This window comes from Procambarus clarkii, chromosome 64 (assembly GCF_040958095.1).
Source record: "Procambarus clarkii isolate CNS0578487 chromosome 64, FALCON_Pclarkii_2.0, whole genome shotgun sequence".
Lineage (NCBI taxonomy): Eukaryota > Metazoa > Arthropoda > Malacostraca > Decapoda > Cambaridae > Procambarus > Procambarus clarkii.
Genome location: NC_091213.1, coordinates 5,570,177 through 5,597,676, shown reverse-complemented (window position 1 = coordinate 5,597,676; position 27,500 = coordinate 5,570,177). Strand labels below are relative to the sequence as shown.

Genomic DNA, 27,500 nt, shown 5'->3' with positions numbered 1-27,500 from the left:
GGTTCTGGGAGTTGTTCTACTCCCCAAGCCCGGCCCGAGGCCAGGCTTGACTTGTGAGAGTTTGGTCCACCAGGCTGTTGGTTGATACCTGGTTGATGGGGTTCTGGGAGTTCTCCTACTCCCCAAGCCCGGCCCAAGGCCAGGCTTGACTTGTGAGAGTTTGGTCCACCAGGCTGTTGGTTGATACCTTGTTGATGGGGTTCTGGGAGTTCTCCTACTCCCCAAGCCCGGCCCGAGGCCAGGCTTGACTTGTGAGAGTTTGGTCCACCAAGCTGTTGCTTGGAGCGGCCCGCAGGCCCACATACCCACCACCGCCCCGTTGGTCCGGCACTCTTTAGAGGAAACTACCTAGTTTTCTCTTGAAGATGTCCACGGTTGTTCCGGCAATATTTCTTATGCTCGCTGGGAGGGTGTTGAACAACCGCGGACCTCTGATGTTTATACAGTGTTCTCTGATTGTGTCTATGGCACCTCTGCTCTTCACTGGTTCTATTCTGCATTTTCTTCCATATCGTTCACTCCAGTACATTGTTATTTTTCTGTGTAGATTTGGGACCTGACCCTCCAGTATCTTGGAGAGCTTTGAGACGATCCCAATAATTTAGGTGCTTTATCGCGTCTATGTGTGCCGTATATGTTCTCTGTATTCCCTCTATTTCAGCAATCTCTCCTGCTCTGAAGGGGGAAGTGAGTACTGAGTAGTACTCAAGACGGGACAACACAAGTGACTTGAAGAGTACAACCATTGTGATGGGATCCCTGGATTTGAAAGTTCTCGGAATCCATCCGATCATTTTTCTGGCTGACGCGATATTTGCTTGGTTATGCTCCCTAAACGTTAGGTCGTCGGACATTATTATTCCTAAATCCTTAACATGTTGCTTTCCTACTATGGGCAGATTTGATTGTGTTTTGTACCCTGTATTATGTTTAAGGTCATCATTGTTACCGTACCTGAGTACCTGGAATTTATCACTGTTAAACATCATGTTATTATCATGCTGGGATATCAGGAAAAGGAGCCAGCAACACATCGCTATACTACTTAGTTCATTCACTTGGGTCATTGCAGAATCGAACTTAATTAGGCCTTAACGGTAGAAGACCGCTGTCCTCCGAAGCAGGGTGAAGGGGGGGGGGAAGGCCTTCGCTTCAGACACCTCAATGGTGGTCCAAGAAAGATTTAAATTATCAGTTAGATAGCAGTTAGGTACTGGTAACACCCTTCCCTATTGTGGTCACCTCATGGTGCGGCTGGTAGCACTGTAGTCTCCTACTTTGGAGACCTGAGTTCGAATCTCCGATGACCCAACTGAATGAACTGTTATTACCCACGCTATTGTGGATGATATCTTCCATATCTGTTATCTTGTCTGTAGGAGATATGAGAATAAGAAAGAGTAGTGGAGCAAGCACAGTGTCTTGAGGGGCTGAGATTACCACCCCTCCCCCCCGCGGGCACTCTAACGCTAAACTGTTTGGGCAGTTTTAACTGTTTGTGGTAGTGGTGGTGGTGGTGGTGGGTGGTGATGGTGGTAGGTTGGTGGTAGTGGTGGTGGTGGTGGTGGTTGGTGGGTGGTGATGGTGGTGGTAGTGGTGGTGGTGGTGGTAGTGGTGGTAGTGGTGGTGGTGGTGGTGGTGGGTTGGTGGGTGGTGATGGTGGTGGTAGTGGTGGTGGTAGTGGTGGTAGTGGTGGTAGTGGTGGTGGTGGTGGTTGGTGGGTGGTGATGGTGGTGGTAGTGGTGGTGGTGGTAGTGGTGGGTGGTGATGGTGGTGGTAGTGGTGGTGGTGGTAGTGGTGGGTGGTGATGGTGGTTGGTGGGTTGGTGGGTTTCCGTTTTTATATTTTCATTTTTTCCATAGCGCATGAGCTGGAACTTATCCTCGTTAAACACCATATTATTTTCTGTAGCCCATAGAAAGGTTATCTTGAGATGATTTCGGGGCTTTAGTGTCCCCGCGGCCCGGTCCTCGACCAGGCCTCCACCCCCAGGAAGCAGCCCGTGACAGCTGACTAACACCCAGGTACCTATTGGAGGTTTGCCGTGTCCTCTATGTCGCCTACTCTCATGAAGATCCTAGTGTCCTTGTGTTCTAGAGGGTGATAGATTAGTTGTAATTGTGATAGATAAGTGGTGATGGTGATAGATAGGTGTGATAATCACAATGAAGTTATTGATAGACAGTTGTTGACAGTGATGGTGGCAGTGACAGACAGGTGTTGACAGTGATGGTGGCAGTGACAGACAGGTGTTGACAGTGATGGTGGCAGTGACAGACAGGTGTTGACAGTGATGGTGGCGGTGATAGACAGGTGTTGACAGTGATGGTGGCGGTGACAGACAGGTGTTGACAGTGATGGTGACAGTGACAGACAGGTGTTGACAGTGATGGTGGCAGTGACAGACAGGTGTTGACAGTGATGGTGGCAGTGACAGACAGGTGTTGACAGTGATGGTGGCGGTGACAGACAGGTGTTGACAGTGATGGTGGCGATGATAGACAGGTGTTGACAGTGATGGTGGCGGTGGCAGACAGGTGTTGACAGTGATGGTGGCGGTGATAGACAGGTGTTGACAGTGATGGTGGCGGTGACAGACAGGTGTTGACAGTGATGGTGGCAGTGACAGACAGGTGTTGACAGTGATGGTGGCAGTGACAGACAGGTGTTGACAGTGATGGTGGCAGTGACAGACAGGTGTTGACAGTGATGGTGGCAGTGACAGACAGGTGTTGACAGTGATGGTGGCGGTGACAGACAGGTGTTGACAGTGATGGTGGCAGTGACAGACAGGTGTTGACAGTGAGGGGTAGCGGTGACAGACAGGTGTTGTTTATTCTGTAACGTATCTAGAGATAAGATAGTGATAATCACTTACAAACGTTCCTTAATGTCCAGCCTCTCAGGAAGGCTCCTGTTGCTTTCTTGGTGTTCCGTAATTACCAATCAGACTATTTGGTGTTCCTTAGTGACCAGCGAGGCTCCTGGTGCTGTTCCTGGTGTTCCTTAGTGACCAGCGAGGCTCCTGGTGCTGTTCCTGGTGTTCCTTAGTGACCAGCCAGGCTCCTGGTGCTGTTCCTTAGTGACCAGCCAGGCTCCTGGTGCTGTTCCTGGTGTTCCTTAGTGACCAGCGAGGCTCCTGGTGCTGTTCCTGGTGTTCCTTAGTGACCAGCGAGGCTCCTGGTGCTGTTCCTGATGTTCCTTAGTGACCAGCGAGGCTCCTGGTGCTGTTCCTGATGTTCCTTAGTGACCAGCCAGGCTCCTGGTGCTGTTCCTGGTGTTCCTTAGTGACCAGCGAGGCTCCTGGTGCTGTTCCTGATGTTCCTTAGTGACCAGCCAGGCTCCTGGTGCTGTTCCTGGTGTTCCTTAGTGACCAGCGAGGCTCCTGGTGCTGTTCCTGATGTTCCTTAGTGACCAGCCAGGCTCCTGGTGCTGTTCCTGGTGTTCCTTAGTGACCAGCGAGGCTCTTGGTGCTGTTCCTGGTGTTCCTTAGTGACCAGCCAGGCTCCTGGTGCTGTTCCTGGTGTTCCTTAGTGACCAGCGAGGCTCCTGGTGCTGTTCCTGATGTTCCTTAGTGACCAGCCAGGCTCCTGGTGCTGTTCCTGGTGTTCCTAGTGACCAGCCAGGCTCCTGGTGCTGTTCCTGGTGTTCCTTAGTGACCAGCGAGGCTCCTGGTGTTCCTTAGTGACCAGCGAGGCTCCTGGTGCTGTTCCTGGTGTTCCTTAGTGACCAGCGAGGCTCCTGGTGCTGTTCCTGGTGTTCCTTAGTGACCAGCGAGGCTCCTGGTGCTGTTCCTGGTGTTCCTTAGTGACCAGCGAGGCTCCTGGTGCTGTTCCTGGTGTTCCTTAGTGACCAGCGAGGCTCCTGGTGCTGTTCCTGGTGTTCCTTAGTGACCAGCGAGGCTCCTGGTGGTGTTCCTGGTGTTCCTTAGTGACCAGCCAGGCTCCTGGTGCTGTTCCTGGTGTTCCTTAGTGACCAGCGAGGCTCCTGGTGTTCCTTAGTGACCAGCCAGGCTCATGGTGCTGTTCCTGATGTTCCTTAGTGACCAGCGAGGCTCCTGGTGTTCCTTAGGGACCAGCGAGGCTCCTGGTGTTCCTTAGTGACCAGCGAGGCTCATGGTGCTGTTCCTGATGTTCCTTAGTGACCAGCGAGGCTCATGGTGCTGTTCCTGGTGTTCCTTAGTGACCAGCGAGGCTCATGGTGCTGTTCCTGGTGTTCCTTAGTGACCAGCCAGGCTCCTGGTGCTGTTCCTGGTGTTCCTTAGTGACCAGCGAGGCTCATGGTGCTGTTCCTGGTGTTCCTTAGTGACCAGCGAGGCTCCTGGTGCTGTTCCTGGTGTTCCGTAGTGACCAGCCAGGCTCCTGGTGCTGTTCCTGGTGTTCCTTAGTGACCAGCCAGGCTCCTGGTGCTGTTCCTGGTGTTCCGTAGTGACCAGCCAGGCTCCTGGTGCTGTTCCTGGTGTTCCTTAGTGACCAGCGAGGCTCCTGGTGCTGTTCCTGGTGTTCCTTAGTGACCAGCGAGGCTCCTGGTGCTGTTCCTGGTGTTCCTTAGTGACCAGCCAGGCTCCTGGTGCTGTTCCTGGTGTTCCTTAGTGACCAGCGAGGCTCCTGGTGCTGTTCCTGTTCCGTAAGGCCTGAATGGTTTTGTCACAGTAGTCTGCGTCTTCTGGGAATGCCAGGACCATCCCGCTCTGTGTTAGCCTGGTGTGTGTGGGGCTCATTGGTCAGGAAAGTGTTGTTCTGACGCTTCATCAGTCTCTTAGAAAAGCGTTTGTTGTGGGAAGCGTTTGTGCACTGGTCTGTGATTCTTAATCATTGGTTTTGTTCCCTCCCTTGTGTAGGAGTTTCCTACCTTGTGTAGGAGTTCTCTCCATTGTGTAGGAGTTCCCTACCTTGTGTAGGAGTTCTCTCCATTGTGTAGGAGTTCTCTCCATTGTGTAGGAGTTCTCTACCTTGTGTATGAGTTTCCTACCTTGTGTAGGAGTTTCCTACCTTGTGTAGGAGTTCTCTCCATTGTGTAGGAGTTCCCTACCTTGTGTAGGAGTTCTCTCCATTGTGTAGGAGTTCTCTCCATTGTGTAGGAGTTCTCTACCTTGTGTATGAGTTTCCTACCTTGTGTAGGAGTTTCCTACCTTGTGTAGGAGTTTCCTACCTTGTGTAGTTCTCTCCATTGTGTAGGAGTTCTCTCCATTGTGTAGGAGTTTCCTACCTTGTGTAGGAGTTCTCTCCATTGTGTAGGAGTTTCCTACCTTGTGTAGGAGTTCTCTCCATTGTGTAGGAGTTCTCTCCATTGTGTAGGAGTTCTCTCCATTGTGTAGGAGTTTCCTACCTTGTGTAGGAGTTCTCTCCATTGTGTAGGAGTTCTCTCCATTGTGTAGGAGTTCCCTACCTTGTGTAGGAGTTCTCTCCATTGTGTAGGAGTTCCCTACCTTGTGTAGGAGTTCTCTCCATTGTGTAGGAGTTTCCTACCTTGTGTAGGAGTTCTCTCCATTGTGTAGTTCTCTACCTTTTGTAGGAGTTTCCTACCTTGTGTAGGAGTTCTCTCCATTGTGTAGGAGTTCTCTACCTTGTGTAGGAGTTCTCTCCATTGTGTAGGAGTTCTCTACCTTGTGTAGGAGTTCCCTACCTTGTGTAGGAGTTCTCTACCTTGTGTAGGAGTTCCCTACCTTGTGTAGGAGTTCTCTACCTTGTGTAGGAGTTCTCTCCATTGTGTAGGAGTTTCCTACCTTGTGTAGGAGTTCTCTACCTTGTGTAGGAGTTCCCTACCTTGTGTAGGAGTTCTCTACCTTGTGTAGGAGTTCTCTCCATTGTGTAGGAGTTTCCTACCTTGTGTAGGAGTTCTCTCCATTGTGTAGGAGTTCTCTACCTTGTGTAGGAGTTCCCTACCTTGTGTAGGAGTTTCCTACCTTGTGTAGAAGTTCCCTACCTTGTGTAGGAGTTCTCTCCATTGTGTAGGAGTTCTCTACCTTGTGTAGGAGTTCCCTACCTTGTGTAGGAGTTCCCTACCTTGTGTAGGAGTTCCCTACCTTGTGTAGGAGTTCTCTCCATTGTGTAGGAGTTCTCTACCTTGTGTAGGAGTTCCCTACCTTGTGTAGGAGTTCTCTCCATTGTGTAGGAGTTTCCTACCTTGTGTAGGAGTTCTCTCCATTGTGTAGGAGTTCCCTACCTTGTGTAGGAGTTTCCTACCTTGTGTAGGAGTTCTCTCCATTGTGTAGGAGTTCTCTACCTTGTGTAGGAGTTCCCTACCTTGTGTAGGAGTTCCCTACCTTGTGTAGGAGTTCCCTACCTTGTGTAGGAGTTCCCTACCTTGTGTAGGAGTTCCCTACCTTGTGTAGGAGTTCCCTACCTTGTGTAGGAGTTCCCTACCTTGAATTCCCTGAGTTTGGAGCCGGGGCTGAGTATTGGGCAGGTTGTCACTTTATCTTGCAAGGTCTGCAGAGTTCCTGTTAATATCAGTTATACTGTCAGAGGGTTTTTTAAGTATAGTTCTAACTTTGATTTTTTATATGCGAACAATATTTTGTATTTCTTGTTATTACTTGTATTGCTTTCTGTTCCAATTGTATTGGAACAGAAATCTATGGTAGCAGCTTTCTTAAGTCTGGTCCGACTTAAGTGCTCCTTAAGTGCCGACTTAAGTGCTCCTTAAGTGCCGACTTAAGTGCTCCTTAAGTGCCGACTTAAGTGCTCCTTAAGTGCCGACTTAAGTGCTCCTTAAGTGCCGACTTAAGTGCTCCTTAAGTGCCGACTTAAGTGCTCCTTAAGTGCCGACTTAAGTGCTCCTTAAGTGCCGACTTAAGTGCTCCTTAAGTGCCGACTTAAGTGCTCCTTAAGTGCCGACTTAAGTGCTCCTTCTCTATGGCTTTGATCTTGTCTTTGTCGACATAGTCGTGTCGCCTTCAGCAATTCCGTTATTCTCTTCCTTCTTATGTGGTGGCATCTGCATTTCCTTTCTGAGTTGGTCTGTAATCTTATTTTGGGTTTAAGTTACTAGTTCCTAAACTTTCTGCGCTGTCCAATCTTATTTCTAATTTCTTATCTTATTTCTTATTTCTTATCTTATTTCTTATCTTATTTCTTATTTCTTATCTTATTTCTTCCATTTCTTCCATTGTCAGGTGTATTTACCTGGTCGTTTGCTTATAAAAGTCTTTTTGTGTGTTCTTCATGTGTGTGTTTCTTCATGTGTGTGTTTCTTCATGTGTGTGTGTCTCTTCATGTGTGTGTCTTCATGTGTGTGTCTTCATGTGTGTGTCTTCATGTGTGTGTCTTCATGTGTGTGTCTTCATGTGTGTGTCTCTTTATGTGTGTGTCCTCATGTGTGTGTTTCTTCATGTGTGTGTCTCTTCATGTGTGTGTTTCTTCATGTGTGTGTCTCTTTATGTGTGTGTCCTCATGTGTGTGTTTCTTCATGTGTGTGTGTCTCTTCATGTGTGTGTTTCTTCATGTGTGTGTCTCTTTATGTGTGTGTCCTCATGTGTGTGTCTCTTCATGTGTGTGTCTCTTCATGTGTGTGTTTCTTCATGTGTGTGTCTCTTTATGTGTGTGTCCTCATGTGTGTGTCTCTTCATGTGTGTGTTTCTTCATGTGTGTGTTTCTTCATGTGTGTGTCTTCATGTGTGTGTCCTCATGTGTGTGTCTCTTTATGTGTGTGTCCTCATGTGTGTGTTTCTTCATGTGTGTGTCTCTTCATGTGTGTGTTTCTTCATGTGTGTGTTTCTTCATGTGTGTGTCTCTTCATGTGTGTGTCTCTTCATGTGTGTGTTTCTTCATGTGTGTGTTTCTTCATGTGTGTGTATCTTTATGTGTGTGTCCTCATGTGTGTGTTTCTTCATGTGTGTGTTTCTTCATGTGTGTGTTTCTTCATGTGTGTGTCTCTTCATGTGTGTGTCTTCATGTGTGTGTCTCTTTATGTGTGTGTCCTCATGTGTGTGTTTCTTCATGTGTGTGTCTCTTCATGTGTGTGTTTCTTCATTTGTGTGTGTCTTCATGTGTGTGTCTCTTCATGTGTGTGTTTCTTCATGTGTGTGTGTCTTCATGTGTGTGTCTCTTCATGTGTGTGTTTCTTCATGTGTGTGTGTCTTCATGTGTGTGTGTCTCTTCATGTGTGTGTTTCTTCATGTGTGTGTCCTCATGTGTGTCTTCATGTGTGTGTCTCTTCATGTGTGTGTTTCTTCATGTGTGTGTCTTCATGTGTGTGTCCTCATGTGTGTGTGTCTTCATGTGTGTGTGTCTTCATGTGTGTGTTTCTTCATGTGTGTGTCTCTTCATGTGTGTGTCTTCATGTGTGTGTGTCTTCATGTGTGTGTGTCTTCATGTGTGTGTTTCTTCATGTGTGTGTCTCTTCATGTGTGTGTCTCTTCATGTGTGTGTCTTCATGTGTGTGTGTCTTCATGTGTGTGTGTCTTCATGTGTGTGTCTCTTCATGTGTGTCTCTTCATGTGTGTGTGTCTTCATGTGTGTGTCTCTTCATGTGTGTGTCTTCATGTGTGTGTTTCTTCATGTGTGTGTCTCTTCATGTGTGTGTCTACATGTGTGTGTTTCTTCATGTGTGTGTCTCTTCATGTGTGTGTCTTCATGTGTGTGTGTGTCTTCATGTGTGTGTGTCTTCATGTGTGTGTCTTCATGTGTGTGTTTCTTCATGTGTGTGTCTTCATGTGTGTGTCTTCATGTGTGTGTGTCTTCATGTGTGTGTGTCTTCATGTGTGTGTCTCTTCATGTGTGTGTCTTCATGTGTGTGTCTTCATGTGTGTGTCTTCATGTGTGTGTCTTCATGTGTGTGTCTTCATGTGTGTGTCTTCATGTGTGTGTCTTCATGTGTGTGTGTCTTCATGTGTGTGTGTCTTCATGTGTGTGTCTTCATGTGTGTGTCTTCATGTGTGTGTGTCTTCATGTGTGTGTCTTCATGTGTGTGTCTTCATGTGTGTGTCTTCATGTGTGTGTCTTCATGTGTGTGTGTCTTCATGTGTGTGTGTCTTCATGTGTGTGTGTCTTCATGTGTGTGTCTCTTCATGTGTGTGTCTTCATGTGTGTGTCTTCATGTGTGTGTCTTCATGTGTGTGTCTCTTCATGTGTGTGTCTTCATGTGTGTGTCTTCATGTGTGTGTCTTCATGTGTGTGTGTCTTCATGTGTGTGTGTCTTCATGTGTGTGTCTCTTCATGTGTGTCTCTTCATGTGTGTGTCTTCATGTGTGTGTGTCTTCATGTGTGTGTCTCTTCATGTGTGTGTCTCTTCATGTGTGTCTCTTCATGTGTGTGTTTCTTCATGTGTGTGTCTCTTCATGTGTGTGTGTCTCTTCATGTGTGCGTTCTTCATGTGTGTGTCTCTTCATGTGTGTCTCTTCATGTGTGTGTTTCTTCATGTGTGTGTCTCTTCATGTGTGTGTGTCTCTTCATATGTGCGTTCTTCATGTGTGTGTGTCTTCATATGTGCGTTCTTCATGTGTGTGTGTCTTCATATGTGCGTTCTTCATGTGTGTGTGTCTTCATATGTGCGTTCTTCATGTGTGTGTACGGTGAAGAATGTTGTACATAGCTTAGCTTCACTCATAGCTTTGTTGTTGTGGAAGATTCAGCTAATGAGAACAAAACATTCCAAGTAGCACGGTCTATGGTGAGCCCGGAGTGGTCTACTGTCTATCATCTTACAGCGAGTGTAAGAGAGATTCCCAGAACAAAAGTGGAAATCTTTCAAGAGAATACTGGATAGTTTTCTTCAAGAAGTGCCGGACCAACCGGGCTGTGGTGGATCAAATTGGATTAAGCTGCTAGAGCAAGTGTGTTGACTCACTGCGTGACGTTGACCAACACACACACACACACACACACGCACACGCACGCATTTAGGGTTGCGTGTGTGTGTGTGTGTGTGTGTGTGTGTGTGTGTGTGTCGCTGGCTCATGTTCCCAGCCCGCACCATCACGGCCTAGAGACAAATCTCTCTTAAAAACGTGTAAATATTTGAACCGTGATGTTTGTGTGTGTGGCTGGCTTACTACGCGCCTCCACACACTGTTTTGTGTGTGTGTGTGTGGTGCTCGCACACACACGCACGCACGCACAGTGTGTGTGTGTGTAAACAATTGATTGACAGTTGAGAGGCGGGCCGAAAGAGCAAAGCTCAACCCCCGCAAACACAACTAGGTGAATACACACACACACACACACACACACACACACACACACACACACACACACACACACACACACACACACACACGCACACTTCAAATGAAATCTTCAGGGAACCAGACACAATAAGAATGCCAGAAAACAACATAGAGATGTCCAGAGACGAAGTGGAACAAATGCTCAAGGAGCTCAGTAAGAACAAGGCAGTTGGTCCAGATGGAGTTTCACCATGGGTTCTGAGAGAATGTGCACCTGAGCTCAGCATTCCTCTTCAACTGATCTTTCAGGCATCCCTGTTTACAGGAGCTGATGTGTGGAAAAAGGCTAACATAGTTCCAATCTACAAAAGTGGAAGCAGGGAAGACCCCTTTAATTATAGACCTGTATCACTGACAAGTGTAACAGTCAAAATATTGGAAAAAATAATTAAAACTAAATGGGTAGAACACCTGGAGAAAAAGATATAATATCAGGCAGACAATATGGCTTTCGATCTGGAAGATCCTGTGTATCGAACTTATTCAGTTTCTATGATCGAGCCACAGAGATATTACAGGAAAGAGATGGTTGGGTTGACTGCATCTATCTGGACCTAAAAAAGGCTTTCGACAGAGTTCCACATAAGAGGTTGTTCTGGAAACTGGAAAATATTGGAGGGGTGACAGGTAAGCTTCTAACATGGATGAAAAATTTCCTGATAGAAAAATGAGGGCCGTAATCAGAGGCAATGTATTGGAATGGAGAAATGTCACAAGTGGAGTACCACAGGGTTCAGTTCTTGCACCAGTGATGTTCATTGTCTACATAAATGATCTACCAGTTGGTATACAGAATTATATGAACATGTTTGCTGATGATGCTAAGATAATAGGAAGGATAAGAAACTTAGATGATTGTCATGCCCTTCAAGAAGACCTGGACAAAATAAGTATATGGAGCACCACTTGGCAAATGGAATTTAATGTGAATAAATGCCATGTTATGGAATGTGGAATAGGAGAACATAGACCCCACACAACCTATATATTATGTGAGAAATCTTTAAAGAATTCTGATAAAGAAAGAGATCTAGGGGTGATTCTAGATAGAAAACTATCACCTGAGGACCACATAAAGAATATTGTGCGAGGAGCCTATGCCACACTTTCTAACTTCAGAATTGCTTTTAAATACATGGATGGCGATATACTAAAGAAATTGTTCATGACTTTTGTTAGGCCAAAGCTAGAATATGCAGCGGTTGTGTGGTGCCCATATCTTAAGAAGCACATCAACAAACTGGAAAAGGTGCAAAGACACGCTACTAAGTGGCTCCCAGAACTGAAGGGCAAGAGCTACGAGGAGAGGTTAGAGGCATTAAATATGCCAAAACTAGAAGACAGAAGAAAAAGAGGTGATATGATCACTACATACAAAATAGTAACAGAACTCGATAAAATTGATAGGGAAGAATTCTTGAGACCCGGAGCTTTAAGAAAAAGTGTACACAGACTCAAGCTAAGGAAACAAAGGTGCCGCAAAAACATTAGAAAATTTTCTGTCGCAAACAGAGTGGTAGACGGTTGGAACAAGTTAGGTGAGAAGGTGGTGGAGGCCAAGACCGTCAATAGTTTCAAAGCGTTATACGACAAAGAGTGCTGGGAAGACGGGACACCACGAGCGTAGCTCTCATCCTGTAACTACACGTAGGTAATTACGCGGACGCGCACGCACACACATTTTCTGCAGACTGCAGACACACGGCAGACTGCATTTTCTTGAACTGTCAGAAAGCCTTTGACACAGTACCTCACAAAAGGCTGTTACAAAAGTTGGAGCAGCAGGCAGGAGTGAAAGGTAAGGTGCTCCAGTGGATAAGGGAGTATCTAAGCAACAGGAAGCAGCGAGTAACTGTGAGGGGAAGACATCAGACTGGCGAGATGTCACCAGCGGAGTCCCACAGGGCTCTGTACTTTGACCCATCCTGTTTCTAATATATGTAAACGATCTTCCAGAGGGTATAGACTCATTCCTCTCAATGTTTGCTGATGATGCAACAATTATGAGAAGAATCAAGACAGATGATGATAGACAGAGACTATAGGAGGACCTGGACAGGCTAGAGAAATGGTCTAGAAAATGGCTACTAAAGTTCAACTCAGGATAGTGTAAAGTAATGAAATTAGGCGAAGGGAGCAGAAGGCTGAACTATACCATCTGGGAGGTGAAATCCTGCAAGAGTCAAATCGAGAGAAAGATCTGTTGGTTGATATCACACCGAACTTGTCCCCAGAGGCCCACATCAAAAGGATATCATCAGCGGCATATGCTAGACTGGCCAACATAAGAACTGCCTTCAGAAACTTGTGTAAGGATTCGTTCCGCACCCTGTATACTACTTATGTCAGACCAATCCTGGAGTATGTGGCTCCAGCCTGGCGTCCATACCTAGTTAAACACAAGACAAAAGTTAGAGAAGATTCAGAGGTATGCCACCAGATTAGTCCCAGAACTGAGAGGTATGAGCTACGAGGAAAGGCTAAGGGAGCTGAACCTCACAGCACTGGACAACAGAAGAGTAAGGGGAGACATGATAACCACCTACAAAATTCTCAGAGGAGTTGACAGGGTGGACAAAGACAAACTCTTCAGCACGGGTGGGACACGAACAAGGGGACACAGGTGGAAACTTAGTACCCAAATGGGCCACAGAGACGTTAGAAAGAATGGTTTTCAGTGTCAGAGTAGTTAACGGATGGAATGCATTAGGCAGTGATGTGGTGGAGGCTGACTCCATACACAGTTTCAAGTGTAGATATGATGGAGCCCAATAGGCTCAGGAATCTGTACACCAGTTGATTGACAGTTGAGAGGCGGGACCAAAGAGGGAAGGGAATTATCAGGGGAAAAGCACCAATCAAACCATTACGACTATATAGCACTGGGAAGGGGTCAGGATAAGGATTTGTGATGGGACGGGGGGAAGGAATGGTGCCCAGCCACTTATGGACGGTCGGGGATTGAACGACGACCTGCATGAACCAGGTCGGCGTTCAACCGTTCTATAGAGACCGTCGCTCTACCGTCCATACCAGAAATAACGAGCAGGGGTATGGAAGGGAAGGTGGGAAGGGCCATGTGGCAGGAGTATGGAAGGGGGAGGTGGAAGGGGGCCTTTGTGGTGAGAAGGGACATATAGAAGGAACTGAAGAAGGGTGTTGGCAGGTGTATGTATGGAACAGAGATGGTGGGAGGGGGCGTGTATGGCGCTGCTCTGATGGGGGCGTGTACCGTAGACTAGGGGAGGGCGAGGGGTCCCTGGGATAGGGGAGGACGAGGGGACCCTGGGATAGGGGGAGATGGGTCTGGCCTGAGTCAATGACCCATGTGTTCCCAAGGTCACACTCTGGCCTTGTTCTCTCTCTCTCTCTCTGGTCGCGTCGCATTATCTTCCCTCTGTACGCTTTTTCGTTCTCTAGTGTCATCTTTTCCCCTCTGTTGCATTCCCCTCTATGTAACTAGCCTCTTGTCCCCTCTATTGCATTCCCCTCTATGTTACTAGGCTCTTGTCCTCTCTGTTGCATTCCCCTCTATGTAACTAGCCTCTTGTCCCCTCTGTTGCATTCCCCTCTACATAACCAGCCTCTTGTCCCCTCTGTTGCATTCCCCTCTACATAACCAGCCTCTTGTCCCCTCTGTTGCATTCCTCGCTACCTCACCAGCCTCTTGTCCCCTCTGTTGCATTCCTCGCTACCTCACCAGCCTCTTGTCCCCTCTGTTGCATTCCTCGCTACCTCACCAGCCTCTTGTCCCCTCTGTTGCATTCCCCTCTACATAACCAGCCTCTTGTCCCCTCTGTTGCATTCCCCTCTACATAACCAGCCTCTTGTCCCCTCTGTTGCATTCCTCGCTACCTCACCAGCCTCTTGTCCCCTCTGTTGCATTCCTCGCTACCTCACCAGCCTCTTGTCCCCTCTGTTGCATTCCTCGCTACCTCACCAGCCTCTTGTCCCCTCTGTTGCATTCCCCTCTACATAACCAGCCTCTTGTCCCCTCTGTTGCATTCCTCGCTACCTCACCAGCCTCTTGTCCCCTCTGTTGCATTCCCCTCTACATAACCAGCCTCTTGTCCCCTCTGTTGCATTCCTCGCTACCTCACCAGCCTCTTGTCCCCTCTGTTGCATTCCCCTCTACATAACCAGCCACTTGTCCCCTCTGTTGCATTCCTCGCTACCTCACCAGCCTCTTGTCCCCTCTGTTGCATTCCCCTCTACATAACCAGCCTCTTGTTCCCTCTGTTGCATTCCTCACTACCTCACCAGCCTCTTGTCCCCTCTGTTGCATTCCCCGCTACATAACTAGCCTCTTGTACCCCTCCGTTGGATTTCTGTCTACCTCACCATCCTCCTCTGGACCCTGGGAGATACATCAGAAATCTAATGGTCTAATGGTCTAATGAAATCTAATGGTCTCCTCCTGCTGGTCCGTGTAATAGTGTCGAGGAGAGCACGGATGTATAGGTATAATATGGCGCGCGTCAAGCGGGAATAGTTAGAGTGTGGAGGAAGGAAATGAAACGATAGTGTTTGAAGGATGGAAAAGTTGAAGAAGGTTAGGTTAGGTTAGGCCAGGTTAGGTTAGGTTAGGTTAGGTTAGGTTAGGTTAGGTTAGGTTAGGTTAGGTTAGGCCAGGTTAGGCCAGGTTAAGAGGTGATGTTGGGATGGTAGGAGAAGGGGAGTCTGGTTGTGAGAGTAGCACTAAAGAGGATGAACAACCCAGCGGGTTTTCTTCCTATTGGGGAGTGTTGTACATGCTGCTATGGCGGTGTGTCCACTCACAGGATGAGTGGCGCTGCCCAATACTGTCACTATGGCGGTGTGTCCACTCACAGGATGAGCGGCGCTGCCCAATACTGTCACTATGACGGTGTGTTCACTCACAGGATGAGTGGCGCTGCCCAATACTGTCACTATGACGGTGTGTCCACTCACAGGATGAGTGACGCTGCCCAATACTGTCACTATGGCGGCGTGTCCACTCACAGGATGAGTGGCGCTGCCCAATACTGTCACTATGGCGGTGTGTCCGCTCACAGGATGAGTGGCGCTGCCCAATACTGTCACTATGGCGGTGTGTCCGCTCACAGGATGAGTGGCGCTGCCCAATACTGTCACTATGGCGGTGTGTCCATTCACAGGATGAGTGGCGCTGCCCAATACTGTCACTATGGCGGTGTGTTCACTCACAGGATGAGTGGCCCTGCCCAATACTGTCACTATGGCGGTGTGTCCACTCACAGGATGAGTGGCGCTGCCCAATACTGTCACTATGGCGGTGTGTCTACTCACAGGATGAGTGGCGCTGCCCAATACTGTCACTATGGCGGTGTGTCTACTCACAGGATGAGTGGCCCTGCCCAATACTGTCACTATGGCGGTGTGTCCACTCCGCCATAGTGACGGAGTGGACACACAAAATATTAGAGGGGCTGGTCCCAAACCTGCACACAGAAATAACATCACATGAGACCAGAAGACATGGCAGGATGTGCAGAATACCCCCGTTGAAAAGCAGAGGTGCAACAGGTACTCTGAGAGAGAACTCTATCAACATCAGAGGCCCGAGACTGTTCAACACACTTCCACTACACATAAGGGACATAACTGGCCGACCCCTCACAGTGTTCAAGAGAGAACTATCAACATCAGAGGCCCGAGACTGTTCAACACGCTTCCACTACACATAAGGGACATAACTGGCCGACCCCTCACAGTGTTCAAGAGAGAACTATCAACAACAGAGGCCCGAGACTGTTCAACACACTTCCACTACACATAAGGGGCATAACTGGCCGATCCCTCACAGTGTTCAAGAGAGAACTATCAACATCAGAGGCCCGAGACTGTTCAACACGCTTCCACTACACATAAGGGACATAACTGGCCGACCCCTCACAGTGTTCAAGAGAGAACTATCAACATCAGAGGCCCGAGACTGTTCAACACGCTTCCACTACACATAAGGGGCATAACTGGCCGATCCCTCACAGTGTTCAAGAGAGAACTATCAACATCAGAGGCCCGAGACTGTTCAACACGCTTCCACTACACATAAGGGACATAACTGGCCGACCCCTCACAGTGTTCAAGAGAGAACTATCAACATCAGAGGCCCGAGACTGTTCAACACGCTTCCACTACACATAAGGGACATAACTGGCCGACCCCTCACAGTGTTCAAGAGAGAACTATCGACATCAGAGGCCCGAGACTGTTCAACACGCTTCCACTACACATAAGGGGCATAACTGGCCGACCCCTCACAGTGTTCAAGAGAGAACTATCAACATCAGAGGCCCGAGACTGTTCAACACGCTTCCACTACACATAAGGGGCATAACTGGCCGACCCCTCACAGTGTTCAAGAGAGAACTATCAACATCAGAGGCCCGAGACTGTTCAACACGCTTCCACTACACATAAGGGACATAACTGGCCGACCCCTCACAGTGTTCAAGAGAGAACTATCAACATCAGAGGCCCGAGACTGTTCAACACGCTTCCACTACACATAAGGGGCATAACTGGCCGACCCCTCACAGTGTTCAAGAGAGAACTATCAACATCAGAGGCCCGAGACTGTTCAACACGCTTCCACTACACATAAGGGACATAACTGGCCGACCCCTCACAGTGTTCAAGAGAGAACTATCAACATCAGAGGCCCGAGACTGTTCAACACGCTTCCACTACACATAAGGGGCATAACTGGCCGACCCCTCACAGTGTTCAAGAGAGAACTATCAACATCAGAGGCCCGAGACTGTTCAACACGCTTCCACTACACATAAGGGACATAACTGGCCGACCCCTCACAGTGTTCAAGAGAGAACTATCAACATCAGAGGTCCGAGACTGTTCAACACGCTTCCACTACACATAAGGGGCATAACTGGCCGACCCCTCACAGTGTTCAAGAGAGAACTATCAACATCAGAGGCCCGAGACTGTTCAACACGCTTCCACTACACATAAGGGACATAACTGGCCGACCCCTCACAGTGTTCAAGAGAGAACTATCAACATCAGAGGCCCGAGACTGTTCAACACGCTTCCACTACACATAAGGGACATAACTGGCCGACCCCTCACAGTGTTCAAGAGAGAACTATCAACATCAGAGGTCCGAGACTGTTCAACACGCTTCCACTACACATAAGGGGCATAACTGGCCGACCCCTCACAGTGTTCAAGAGAGAACTATCAACATCAGAGGCCCGAGACTGTTCAACACGCTTCCACTACACATAAGGGCCATAACTGGCCGACCCCTCACAGTGTTCAAGAGAGAACTATCAACATCAGAGGCCCGAGACTGTTCAACACGCTTCCACTACACATAAGGGACATAACTGGCCGACCCCTCACAGTGTTCAAGAGAGAACTATCAACATCAGAGGCCCGAGACTGTTCAACACACTTCCACTACACATAAGGGGCATAACTGGCCGATCCCTCACAGTGTTCAAGAGAGAACTATCAACATCAGAGGCCCGAGACTGTTCAACACGCTTCCACTACACATAAGGGACATAACTGGCCGACCCCTCACAGTGTTCAAGAGAGAACTATCAACATCAGAGGCCCGAGACTGTTCAACACGCTTCCACTACACATAAGGGACATAACTGGCCGACCCCTCACAGTGTTCAAGAGAGAACTATCAACACCAGAGGTCCGAGACTGTTCAACACGCTTCCACTACACATAAGGGACATAACTGGCTGACCCCTCACAGTGTTCAAGAGAGAACTATCAACATCAGAGGCCCGAGACTGTTCAACACGCTTCCACTACACATAAGGGACATAACTGGCCGACCCCTCACAGTGTTCAAGAGAGAACTATCAACATCAGAGGCCCGAGACTGTTCAACACGCTTCCACTACACATAAGGGACATAACTGGCCGACCCCTCACAGTGTTCAAGAGAGAACTATCAACATCAGAGGCCCGAGACTGTTCAACACGCTTCCACTACACATAAGGGACATAACTGGCCGACCCCTCACAGTGTTCAAGAGAGAACTATCAACATCAGAGGCCCGAGACTGTTCAACACACTTCCACTACACATAAGGGGCATAACTGGCCGATCCCTCACAGTGTTCAAGAGAGAACTATCAACATCAGAGGCCCGAGACTGTTCAACACGCTTCCACTACACATAAGGGACATAACTGGCCGACCCCTCACAGTGTTCAAGAGAGAACTATCAACATCAGAGGCCCGAGACTGTTCAACACGCTTCCACTACACATAAGGGACATAACTGGCCGACCCCTCACAGTGTTCAAGAGAGAACTATCAACATCAGAGGCCCGAGACTGTTCAACACGCTTCCACTACACATAAGGGACATAACTGGCCGACCCCTCACAGTGTTCAAGAGAGAACTATCAACATCAGAGGCCCGAGACTGTTCAACACGCTTCCACTACACATAAGGGACATAACTGGCCGATCCCTCACAGTGTTCAAGAGAGAACTATCAACATCAGAGGCCCGAGACTGTTCAACACGCTTCCACTACACATAAGGGGCATAACTGGCCGACCCCTCACAGTGTTCAAGAGAGAACTATCAACATCAGAGGCCCGAGACTGTTCAACACGCTTCCACTACACATAAGGGACATAACTGGCCGACCCCTCACAGTGTTCAAGAGAGAACTATCAACATCAGAGGCCCGAGACTGTTCAACACGCTTCCACTACACATAAGGGACATAACTGGCCGACCCCTCACAGTGTTCAAGAGAGAACTATCAACATCAGAGGACCGAGACTGTTCAACACGCTTCCACTACACATAAGGGGCATAACTGGCCGACCCCTCACAGTGTTCAAGAGAAAAATTGACAAACACCTCCAAAGAATACCTGATCAACCAGGCTGTGACTCATACATCAGGCTGCGAGCAGCCGCGTCCAACAGCCTGGTTGATCAGTCCAGCAACCAGGAGGCCTGGTCAACGACCGGGCCGCGGGGTCGCTAAGCCCCGGAAGCACCTCAAGGTAAGGTACCTGGAGTGTGACCGTGGGTTTGCACCTGTTCCACGAGACTGTTGGTGATGGTGGGTGGCAGGCATTTGTACTCCGAGCTCTACAAGGTTCTCAGAACAGTTAGGCTATATGACCTTGCCGGGAGCCTGTCGGCCGAGCGGACAGCACGCTGGGCTTGTGATCTTGTGGTCCTGGGTTCGATCCCAGGCGCCGGCGAGAAACAATGGGCAGAGTTTCTTTCACCCTATGCCCCTGTTACCTACCAGTAAATAGGTACCTGGGTGTTAGTCAGATGTCACGGGCTGCTTCCTGGGGGTGGAAGCCTGGTCGAGGACCGGGCCGCGGGGACACTAAAAAGCCCCGAAATCATCTCAAGATAATCTCAAGATAATCTTTGTCATCTACACCTTATCAATTCTCTTTCCCCTCATTCCTTCTTCCCTATGACCTCCCTATGGTCGACCTCCCCCCCCCCCCACACGACCCCTTGAAGCTCCCCTACCCCCCCCTATCCAACCCCCTACTACCCCCCCCCCCCCCTCATCAACAAGTGGCAGATTAATAGAGCAAATCCACGTGTGGTTTATTGACAAGTTGTAAACACGACCAGTGCCACGATAATGTCCCCGGGAGAGTCAGTCTGGCGAGGGCACCCTGGCACTGACGAGGGTGCCAGGATACGGTTTATGGAGCCGCTGCTGGCACTCTGGGGGGGGGAGGCACTGGGGGGTGGCTGACGTCATTCAGCTAATGATTATCACTTATCATGTTTAATCATTCATGTAGAAATTGGCTTGGATGTAAGGTGTAAACATTGGCTTAAAGCCCAAACTTGTGTTTTCATATGTGTGGCTTGGCTTATATATATATATATATATATATATATATATATATATATATATATATATATATATATATATATATATATATATATATATATATATATATTATTAAATATGACCGAAAAAGTAAGATTAATAATTCTAACACGAATTTTCTCAATCTTTCGTACATTACGCTTCACTGTTGGAGGTAAATCAAAAATTAATTCTCCAAAATTCATTTTTATTTCTAGTCTGACGCGACACGGGCGCGTTTCGTAAAACTTATTACATTTTCAAAGACTTTAGTTCACAAATACACAACTGAATAGAACTTACGTATCTCCGAGTTTATATCTACATTTGAGTGAGGTGGGAGGGGTGATGTGGCATTAACACAAGACAGAACAAGAGGGGATATTAATAGGGTATTAAAAGTATCAACACAAGACAGAACACAAACAATGGGTATTGAATAGAAGTGTTTGTAGAAAGCCTATTGGTCCATATTTCTTGATGCTTCTATATTGGAGCGGAGTCTTGAGGTGGGTAGAATATAGTTGTGCAATAATTGGCTGTTGATTGCTGGTGTTGACTTCTTGATGTGTAGTGCCTCGCAAACGTCAAGCCGCCTGCTATCGCTGTATCTATCGATGATTTCTGTGTTGTTTACTAGGATTTCTCTGGCGATGGTTTGGTTGTGGGAAGAGATTATATGTTCCTTAATGGAGCCCTGTTGCTTATGCATCGTTAAACGCCTAGAAAGAGATGTTGTTGTCTTGCCTATATACTGGGTTTTTTGGAGCTTACAGTCCCCAAGTGGGCATTTGAAGGCATAGACGACGTTAGTCTCTTTTAAAGCGTTCTGTTTTGTGTCTGGAGAGTTTCTCATGAGTAGGCTGGCCGTTTTTCTGGTTTTATAGTAAATCGTCAGTTGTATCCTCTGATTTTTGTCTGTAGGGATAACGTGACTCCTTATGCTGACTCCTTATGTTCCTTGCGCCTTCAGCCTGAAGTCTCCAAAGGAATTTGTTGACTTACTGCGGGGCACACGGGCCACAGGGATAAGAGCCTCGTTGGACGTAGAATCGCTGTTCACCAATGTACCTGTGGACGAGACAATCGGAATGATAGCCGACAGAGTGTATCGTGATCCAGCCTGTACTCTTGACATACCAGAAAATATTCTGAGGAAACTACTCCAAGCTTGTACTAAAGAGGCACCCTTCTTGAGCCCGGATGGGCACATGTATAAGCAAGTAGATGGGGTCGCCATGGGTTCTCCCCTAGGTGTCCTGTTTGCAAACTTCTATATGGGTACCATCGAGCAAAAAGTCTTAGTCGACATGAACTTGAAACCGGCCATATACTGCAGGTATGTTGACGACATTTTTACACAGGTACCTAATGTCAGACATCTGCAGGAGCTGAAGGAGGCATTTGAGCAGAGTTCCGTGCTGCGTTTCACTTACGAGATGGAAAAGGATGGGAAGCTGCCCTTTCTAGATGTAACAGTCATGGAAAAGGGCGGAGGTTTCCACACTGCAGTCTACACTAAGGAAACAAACATAGGAATGTGCCTAAATGCCAACAGCGACTGCCCCGACAGGTACAAGAGGAGTGTTGTTAACGCATATGTCGACCGTGCTCTCAGCCACAGCTCAGAATGGAAGCAAGTCGACGAAGAACTCTGTAGGGTAAGGCAGGTCCTAGTCAATAACGGCTTCTCCAATGGTTTCGTCGAAGACATCATTAGAAGGAAAGTGAAAAGCCATGCAACCTCTGAAGAGACAACTAACACAACACCTATACCCCCTATTAGACTATTTTACAGGAACTTCTTTTCCACAGCTCATAAAACGGAGGAAAGGGTCCTGAAAGATATTGTTAATAGAAACGTTATCCCTACAGACAAAAATCAGAGGATACAACTGACGATTTACTATAAAACCAGAAAAACGGCCAGCCTACTCATGAGAAACTCTCCAGACACAAAACAGAACGCTTTAAAAGAGACTAACGTCGTCTATGCCTTCAAATGCCCACTTGGGGACTGTAAGCTCCAAAAAACCCAGTATATAGGCAAGACAACAACATCTCTTTCTAGGCGTTTAACGATGCATAAGCAACAGGGCTCCATTAAGGAACATATAATCTCTTCCCACAACCAAACCATCGCCAGAGAAATCCTAGTAAACAACACAGAAATCATCGATAGATACAGCGATAGCAGGCGGCTTGACGTTTGCGAGGCACTACACATCAAGAAGTCAACACCAGCAATCAACAGCCAATTATTGCACAACTATATTCTACCCACCTCAAGACTCCGCTCCAATATAGAAGCATCAAGAAATATGGACCAATAGGCTTTCTACAAACACTTCTATTCAATACCCATTGTTTGTGTTCTGTCTTGTGTTGATACTTTTAATACCCTATTAATATCCCCTCTTGTTCTGTCTTGTGTTAATGCCACATCACCCCTCCCACCTCACTCAAATGTAGATATAAACTCGGAGATACGTAAGTTCTATTCAGTTGTGTATTTGTGAACTAAAGTCTTTGAAAATGTAATAAGTTTTACGAAACGCGCCCGTGTCGCGTCAGACTAGAAATAAAAATGAATTTTGGAGAATTAATTTTTGATTTACCTCCAACAGTGAAGCGTAATGTACGAAAGATTGAGAAAATTCGTGTTAGAATTATTAATCTTACTTTTTCGGTCATATTTAATAATATATGTCTACAGGAAAGACTGCTACCAAAATATACTAATATATATATATATATATATATATATATATATATATATATATATATATATATATATATATGTATATATATATATATATATATATATATATATATATATATATATATATATATATATATATATATATATACATATGTATATGGTTTACCAACAGATTACCAACAGAGTGCCGGCGGGGGGGATGGGGAATTAGCCTCGGCTACCATCCTCTTTTGTCCGGTCGTGTTGGTCGAGTGGTTAAGGGATCCTGTACATCAGTTGCATTGCTTCTGGCAGTATGGGTTCGAGTCACTTCTGGGGTGTGAGTTTTCAGTTTTATATATATATATACATACATATATATATATATATATATATATATATATATATATATATATATATATATATATATATATATATATATATATATATGTATGTGAACAAGCTTGAATGGTCTCCAAGCATATTTTGCAACTGAAAACACCACACCCCAGAAGTGACTCGAACCCAGACCGCCTGGAGCACAATGCAACTGGTATACATGGTGCTTTAAGCACTCGACCATCAGTGAACGTACAAAAGACGATGATAGCCGAGGCTATTTGACCACCGTCCCGACGGCACTTTGGTGGTAATCTTGGGCAGACCAGGATTCGAACCCATGACGTCCAGAATCACCCCCGAATGTACACAGTACCGTGACCACCGAGTCACTGTGTACTGTGAACGATGATTAACAAGAACCTTATACAGAAGAGCTGGCAGACCAGTCATGATACATTTAATGACACTAGTGCTCTCTAGGGTGGATTATTGTTGCACACTAACACCCTCATTCAGCAACCCGTTCTCGCACTTTAAGTCAATATTGACTTATTAAATAAGTGCATATGTGACATACTAATTTATTGTGAATATTTTAGTTTACTTTGAAAAGCTTCATAGAAAACACCGACCTTACCTAACCTTCTTAGTATGTTAAGATAAGCATCTTATTGCTTCGTAATTACAATTATTACTTAACCAATACCTATAATTGGTTAAGTAATAATTGTAATTACGAAGTAATAAGATGCTAATCTTAACATACCAAGAAGGTTAGGTAAGGTCGGTGTTTTCTATGAAGCTTTTCAAGGTAAACTAAAATATTCACAATAAATTAGTATGTCACATATGCACTTATTTAATAAGTCAATGTTGACTATACAAAAGTGCGAGAACAGGTTGCATTCAGAGCTGGAGAAATTGCCGACCTATAGAGTGTGCAAAACTCTTTTTACTACCCAAATCCACTCAGTAAAACAAGTAAATTATTGGAACTGCTTAACTCTGTATTCTCTAGAGCACTCACGAAAGACATACATATTATCTCTTGCGTGATAATCGACTTGAGAATGGTCCAGGACGGACCGAAACGTCGTCGTCCCTTCACCTTCTAGTGTCACAATCGACTTGAGAATGGTCCAGGACGGACCGAAACGTCGTCGTCCCTTCACCTTCTAGTGTCACAATCGACTTGAGAATGGTCCAGGACGGACCGAAACGTCGTCGTCCCTTCACCTTCTAGTGTCACAATCGACTTGAGAATGGTCCAGGACGGACCGAAACGTCGTCGTCCCTTCACCTTCTAGTGTCACAATCGACTTGAGAATGGTCCAGGACGGACCGAAACGTCGTCGTCCCTTCACCTTCTAGTGTCACAATCGACTTGAGAATGGTCCAGGACGGACCGAAACGTCGTCGTCCCTTCACCTTCTAGTGTCACAATCGACTTGAGAATGGTCTAGGACGGACCGAAACGTCGTCGTCCCTTCACCTTCTAGTGTCACAATCGACTTGAGAATGGTCCAGGACGGACCGAAACGTCGTCGTCCCTTCACCTTCTAGTGTCACAATCGACTTGAGAATGGTCCAGGACGGACCGAAACGTCGTCGTCCCTTCACCTTCTAGTGTCACAATCGACTTGAGAATGGTCCAGGACGGACCGAAACGTCGTCGTCCCTTCACCTTCTAGTGTCACAATCAACTTGAGAATGGTCCAGGACGGACCGAAACGTCGTCGTCCCTTCACCTTCTAGTGTGTGATCTGGTCAACAAAGATACATATTAATTAACACTTGGAAAAGATTAGAGGGACTCATTCAAAATCTCTACACGGGGCAGTAAGTGCAAAATACCCCAGTTGAAAAACAGAGGTGCAACAGGTACGCTGAGGGAGAATTAACTCTTATCAACATCAAAGGACCAAGAGTTTCCAACACTCTCCCGCTACACATAAGAGGCAGAACTGGCTGACCTCTCGCGGTATTCACAAGAGAACTTGATAAACACCTCCAAAGGATACCTGATCAACCAGGCTGTGATTCACGCGTCAGGCTGGTATTTATGAACCTGTATATCTTTTCCTCAATCTTTGGCGGCTCTGTTTACAATCAGTAAACAACTTATGAGCCCCAAATCACCAGAAGGCTGTTTGAAGTGATACTAACATTTGATTGGGTAGTTTATGTGCTCATAAATTGTGTAATAAATGTAAACAAAGCCGCCAAAGATTGAGAAGAGATGTACAGGTTCGTGAATAGATGCGTAACTGCCTGATGAATCTTAGTCTAGGTTGTGAGAGACCTTGCCATCGATTATATACTTACTATCCACTATAGTCTGCCAATATAAGGCATCAGGTGACCCTGACCAACTTAAGTCAGAGGAGGAGCTTCCTCACCCACTAAGATCAAAATATCCTCTGATCCAGTATCAAAAAGAGTGCTTCCTGACCTACCAAGGTCAACAGGAGGTGTCGCTTGACTCCCAAAGGTGCCCAACCACTTGGGCTGGACGGTAGAGTGGCTCGTCTCGCTTCATGCAGGTCGGCGTTCAATCCCCCGACCGTCCACAAGCGTTTGGGGCACCATTCCTTCCGACTGTCCCATCCCAAATCCTTATCCTGACCCCTTCCCAGTGCTACATAGTCGTAATGGCTTGGCACTTTCCCCCTGTTAGTTCCCCCCCTTTCCCCTTGACTCCCCCTTGAACCCCCCTTCCCCTTGAACCCCCCTTCCCTTTGACCCCCCCTTCCCCTTGACCCCCCCCTTCCCTTTGACCCCCCCCCTTCCCCTTGACCCCCCCCCTCCAAGACTAAAAAATATCTCTCAACACATCAACAGATCAAGAGAGACTCACAAGGTCATCTTCTAGACTCAAGGTTGAACGACGACTTGCTTTTTGACCTTTCATATTAATGAGGATGTTGTTTGTGTGGTGGTGAGAGTGTGAGGGGGGGGGGAGGCCACGAGGCCCTCACACGCCGCTGGCACTCCCTGCCCCCCCCCCTAGATAACCAGGCACACTTGGCATCGTTAACAATCATTAACAGCAATCACGACCGCGTCTTGTCTGGTGTTGACTGGTCGAGCCTTTGAGGTGTCGGGCGTCGCCTGCCTGAGTGCGCCTGATACGCCTCTACATAAATACAGGGGCCTGGTGGCTCAGTGGACAGCGCTCGGGGTTCGTAATCCGAGCGTCCGGAGAGCGATCCCCGGCGATGGTGGAAACAAATGGGCAGATTTTTTTTTCACCCCCCCTGATGCGTCTATTCACCTCGCAGTAAATAGGTACCTGGGAGTTAGACAGCTGCTACGGGCTGCTTCCTGTGTGTGTACTCACCTAATTGTGCTTGCGGGGGTTCAAGTGTACATATGATAGAGCCCAATAGGCTCAGGAACCTGTACAACAGTTGATTGACGGTTGAGAGGCGGGACCAAAGAGCCAGAGCTCAACCCCCGCAAGCACAACTAGGTGAGTACAGGTGTGTATACAGTACATATATCCACATAACCTGTCCATTTGGGTTCTTGAAAAATATACCTAAAGAATGTCCATTCATGAATGCACCATGAAGCATGAACCAGTACAATGAATATACTGGTTCTTATCTCAAGAACCAGGTAGAATCAAGAAGCAAGAATCAGATGGGGAGTGGGTGCCTACCTTAAGATGGTTCTTACCTCAAGCTAAGAACTCATAGTGAGGCCAGGCAGGGGCGAGGGGCCCGCGCGGGGGTCATCCCTGAAAGGTAATCTCTGTTGACTGAGATCCGTGTTTGTGTGATAAAGCTCAGAGGTTCACAGCATCTACTTGAGACATGCGCTAAGGTGGTTGTGAGAGTAGACAGCCTTGTGTGTGTGTGTGTGTGTGTGTGTGTGTGTGTGTGTGTGTGTGTGTGTGTGTGTGTGTGTGTGTGTGTGTTTGTGTGGGTGTTTGTGTGGGTGTGTGTGTGTGTACTCACCTATATGTACTCACCTATATGTGCTTGCAGGATCGAGCACTGACTCTTGGATCCCGCCTTTCTAGCTATCGGTTGTTTACAGCAATGACTCCTGTCCCATTTCCCTATCATACCTAGTTTTAAAAGTATGAATAGTATTTGCTTCCACAACCTGTTCCCCAAGTGCATTCCATTTTTCTACTACTCTCACGCTAAAAGAAAACTTCCTAACATCTCTGTGACTCATCTGAGTTTCCAGTTGTGTGTGTGTGTGTGTGTGTGTGTGTGTGTGTGTGTGTGTGTGTGTGTGTGTGTGTGTGTGGGTGGGTGTGTGTACCCACCTAGTTGTACTCACCTAGTTGTGTTTGCGGGGGTTGAGCTCTGGCTCTTTGGTCCCGCCTCTCAACCGTCAATCAACAGGTGTACAGATTCCTGAGCCTATCGGGCTCTGTCATATCTACACTTGAAACTGTGTATGGAGTCAGCC

At 47.1% G+C, this 27,500-nt stretch overlaps 2 protein-coding genes across 2 annotated transcripts in view; one reads left to right on the top strand and one right to left on the bottom strand.

Annotated features, from left to right (window-relative positions):
* The window catches only part of LOC123768923 (uncharacterized), a 280,886-nt gene that overhangs the window by 94,688 nt on the left and 158,698 nt on the right, over positions 1-27,500 (bottom strand). The gene's annotated exons all lie outside the window — the stretch shown is intronic.
* LOC123769051 (golgin subfamily A member 6-like protein 22) overlaps positions 10,262-27,500 on the top strand; it is a 38,617-nt gene continuing 21,378 nt past the window's right edge. Inside the window, exon 1 of the mRNA XM_069309028.1 lies at positions 10,262-10,322. Coding sequence (XP_069165129.1) covers positions 10,262-10,322 — 61 coding nt within the window. The remainder of the gene's footprint in view (positions 10,323-27,500) is intronic.